The 4,287-nt window shown below is 33.6% G+C and overlaps 2 protein-coding genes across 2 annotated transcripts in view; one reads left to right on the forward strand and one right to left on the reverse strand.

The window, feature by feature from the left end:
• CBG07220 overlaps positions 1 to 743 on the forward strand; it is a gene marked incomplete at both ends in the record, with an annotated part of 3,249 nt that extends 2,506 nt beyond the window's left edge. Inside the window, one exon of the mRNA XM_045243138.1 lies at positions 591 to 743. Within this exon, the coding sequence (XP_045093359.1) occupies positions 591 to 743 (153 nt within the window). The remainder of the gene's footprint in view (positions 1 to 590) is intronic.
• A 340-nt stretch (positions 744 to 1,083) lies between these two features.
• Positions 1,084 to 4,287, reverse strand: part of Cbr-snf-3 — a gene marked incomplete at both ends in the record, with an annotated part of 6,438 nt that continues 3,234 nt past the window's right edge. Inside the window, 5 exons of the mRNA XM_002632264.1 lie at positions 1,084 to 1,191; positions 1,258 to 1,434; positions 1,483 to 1,686; positions 2,304 to 2,670; positions 3,759 to 3,997. Coding sequence (XP_002632310.1) covers positions 1,084 to 1,191; positions 1,258 to 1,434; positions 1,483 to 1,686; positions 2,304 to 2,670; positions 3,759 to 3,997 — 1,095 coding nt within the window. The remainder of the gene's footprint in view (positions 1,192 to 1,257; positions 1,435 to 1,482; positions 1,687 to 2,303; positions 2,671 to 3,758; positions 3,998 to 4,287) is intronic.

Consider the following 4,287-nt stretch of genomic DNA (forward strand, 5'->3'; position numbering starts at 1 on the left):
CTGAATTTCTGAATTTCTGAATTTCTGAATTTCTGAATTTCTGAATTTCTGAATTTCTGAATTTCTGAATTTCTGAATTTCTGAATTTCTGAATTTCTGAATTTCTGAATTTCTGAATTTCTGAATTTCTGAATTTCTGAATTTCTGAATTTCTGAATTTCTGAATTTCTGAATTTCTGAATTTCTGAATTTCTGATTTTCTGAATTTCTGATTTTCTGAATTTCTTAATTTCTTAATTTCTGAATTTCTGAATTTCTGAATTTCTGAATTTCTGAACCTCTGAATTTCTGAATTTCTGAATTTTTGAATTTCTGAATTTCTGAATTTCTGAATTTCTGAATTTCTGAATTTCTGAATTTCTGAATTTCTGAATTTCTGAATTTCTGAATTTCTGAATTTCTGAATTTCTGAATTTCTGAATTTCTGAATTTCTGAATTTCTGAATTTCTGAATTTCTGAATTTCTGAATTTCTGAATTTCTGAATTTCTGAATTTCTGAATTTCTGAATTTCTGAATTTCTGAATTTCTGAATTTCTGAATTTTCAAATATTCGAAAAGTTTTTGAAATTTTAATTTTAAAATTTTCAGCTCGCTCTTCCCGTTCCCGATAATTTCGAAAATGGTATAGATAAACAATTGAAGTTTTCTGAAAGTGAAAAACCGGAAAATCAGAATTATTTCATTTTCGACAATTCCGAAATCTGGAAAAATTATTCAACTGATATAGAAGCTTATTTTTAATCAATAAATGAATTTTTAAAGCATATTTTTATTGTAATTTGAAAAATAAATTGACAATTTAAAGAAGTGAAAATTCGATAATATTTCAAAAAATAAATTTTTTGGGTCTTAAAATTTTTTTCAAAAAAAAGCTCATATTGGAATGAAGGAATTTTTTTTTTTGGGAATATAAAAATAAAGCTATTTGCCTGGAAAATTAGACAAATTTCGGGGAAAAATGAATCGAAAAATTGAAAGAAGATCATTGAAGAATCTCAGAAAAACAATATTGCAAAGATTTTTTTTTGGAGAATTTTAAATTTTTCAGTGAAAAATTTAAAATTTGAAGTTATAGGAAAATTTAATTTGGTGTAGATTCGATGAATTTCAGCTCTTCGGCATTGCGGACCAAATTCTTTTTGGCCGGAGATTCGAACGAGCCATCCAAGTTGAGTCCTTTGCGAACGCGCTAGAAGTTTGAAATTTGAAATTTTCAAATTTTCAAAAAAAATTCAAACTCCCGCCAAACGCCTACCTCCTTGAAAGTAAGATGCTTATTGGTGAAGAGCAAGTAGTAGACAGCATATCCAGGAATGACAACCATGGAACACGACGAAAGGAACCATCCGAATGCATTAGCCCAGTCGGGGAAGTCTCGACGGTCCGGGTATTGGACAGGGTGGTAGTAGACGATACAGAATACGAAAAGGACCTGAAATTAGACTTCAAAAATTTCAGAACTCCTCGATTTCAGATATACCAAGCTCGTCGCGGGGGCACAGAACTTCCAAATGTATTCAATGAAGACTGGCAAGTTGATTCCGACCATTTCCTTTAGAGCATGTCTAATATTGTGAGCTCCAAATCCGTAAGCCAATCCGACGACTTCAAAGAAGACGACAAACAAGAGAGCGTATCCAGATGCACCGTATGCGTCGACTAGTGTGAGCCAGTGAGAGCCAGACTGGAAAATTTGGATTTAGAGGGGTCAAGAAACCTGGATTCTAAGTTTTTACATTCTGAGATTCTATAATTTTGAGATTCTGAAATTCTGAAGTTCTAAGATTCCAAGATTTCCGAGTTTCTGAATTTCTGTGATTCTCAATTTTTAAAAAATTAAAACTTTAAAGCAGTTTTTAGGGTTTTTAGGATTTTTTAGAATTCGAAGATTTTCCGTGTTTTAAAAAAAAATTTGGTTTTTGGAATTTTTGGAATTTTGAGATTATTTGAGTTTATTCGAATTCTGAAGTTCAAAATTCCAAAAGTTTCTAGCTCAAAATTCACAAATTCTAGAACCCTAGATTCTTAAATACCTGAATTACTAGAATCCTGGATTTTTAATCTTAAATTATTAAAATCCCAGATCCTCAAAATCCGAGATTCTTAAAATTTTAATTTCTGAAAATCCGAAATTTCTAGTATCCTGGATTTCTAGGAACCCAGTTTCTTAGAAGATTTCCTAGATTTTCAGATTCCCATTTCTCTAGATTCCTAGAATTCTAGATTTCTAGAATGCTGGATTTTCAGAATCCTAGATTCCTAGAATCCCAGATTCCATATTCTTCCCAACCTATAACTCACATAAGAAACCATTGGAATTCCAAGAATGAAGAAGAACAAGCAGAATATTCCAAGTGACAGCTTCTTATGTTTTCTCAGAATCGGGAAAGCGTCTTCCAGTGCCGTAAACAGTCCCTCAACCATACAAACTTGAGAATCCAATCCCAAAATTGTGATCATCAGGAAGAATAAAACGGCAAACACTTGTTTCATGGGGAGGTTTGATGCCACTTCTGGATAAGCCAAGAATGCCAATCCGACTCCCGGTTTCACAATTTCCGAAATGTCTTTTTGTGCAATATGAGACATGTATCCCAGAATGGAGAAGACTGCAAATCCAGCGGTGATTGAGGTGCAACCATTGATGAAACACATGGTGATGGCGTCCCTGAAAAAATTGGATTATGGTTGAAAATGACAATTAAATTTGGAATTTTTCAATATGAACTCGAATAGCACTATGTATTTGAACCATACGTGTCCATTGCATCGACTCGGCACGGCACTTACCGTGCGCTATATGACAATACCACTGAAACCATCAACTTTGCGCCCATGTATCTCATTTTCGGCTAAGAACGCGGAATTTCATGGTTTTCAGTTTTGAATCACTGTATTTGCCATTATATCATTGTTTGGAAGAAAATTTTCAAAAAAACATTTTTTTCGAAAAAAAACGTTTTTGTTTTGAAAACTTTTTTTAAGTTAAAAATCAATAAAAACACTGATAGTAGTGAAAAACCTTATCAAATTAACAAAAAAACTAGTATATAATCCATTTTTTGTCTTGTTTTTAGTACACTTTTTAAAAAAAAAATTCAAAAAAATTGAATTTTCGAAAAACTCAAAAATTCAAAAGATAAACAAAAAAAAAGAAAGAGAAATAGAGAAAACGACCAAAAATTGACTGTTTATAAAGGTGAGAGAAAAATAAACAAACAAATATTTTTCGAAAAATTTTTTTTTGAATTTTCGGAATTTTTTAATTTTCGAATTTTCGACTTTTGAAATTTTGAATTTTTTCGATTTCTTGAAATTTCTGAATTTTACATTTTTTGAATTTTCGGAATTTTCGAAAATTTGAATTTCAAAATTTCTGAATTTTCAAACTTTCGAATTTTTTGAATTTTTGAAATTTTCGAATTTTTGAAATTCTGAATTTTAGAATTTTCGAAATTTTTAATATAAAAGAAGAGGGAAATGAAAGGAAGAATCAGTTCTCACCTTCTCTGGGCTCCAGAGAAGGTGACCCGGGGGATTCTGGTGACCTGCATCCTGGTGACCTGGATCCGGTGACCTGGATCCGGGTGACCCGGATCCGGGAGATCCTGACCGGGTGACCTGGGTCCGGGTGACCTGGGTCCGAGTGTCGAACGTTTTAAGGCAAGCCAAAAGATTTTAACCGCCAACAGGCGACAAAAGTCGACTGGTTTTGTATGAAAATGTCCCAAAATTTTCGAAAACCTCCCAACTCACTTAAAACAGTTATGATCAAACTTATTGTGTGAGCCAAGAGCGATCAATGCACCAAAACCGACACCATACGAATAGAAGACTTGAGTTCCTGCGTCTTTCCAAACTGCTGTGTCCAAAAGTCGAGTGGTATTCGGTTTCAGATAGAAATAGATTCCATCAGCGGCACCTTCCAAAGTGAGTCCACGGATTAGGAGAATGAAAATCAGAACATATGGGAACAAGGCGCAGAAGTAGACGAACTGCAAAAAGATAGGAATTTAAAAATTTCTGAGTAAACCAAGGCAGTACAATGTTAAAATCCAGTGTGTTCCAAACATTTTGCAACAAAAATCACTTTTCTAGCTCTACTAGAAGCCAAGATATGGCTATTTGAAGTTTAGGAGGCTAGAGACGCAGACAACGAGACACTCTAGCTGTCTGCGTCTCGCTTTTAGTCGAAACGTGAATGCGAGAGACGCAGACAACTAAACAGTCTAACATGCTGCGCCTCTCGCATGCTAGTGGGTGTGTGTAAAACGTAGGGAAGAGA

This window comes from Caenorhabditis briggsae (assembly GCF_000004555.2).
Source record: "Caenorhabditis briggsae complete genome, chrII, whole genome shotgun sequence".
In the NCBI taxonomy this organism is placed as follows: domain Eukaryota; kingdom Metazoa; phylum Nematoda; class Chromadorea; order Rhabditida; family Rhabditidae; genus Caenorhabditis; species Caenorhabditis briggsae.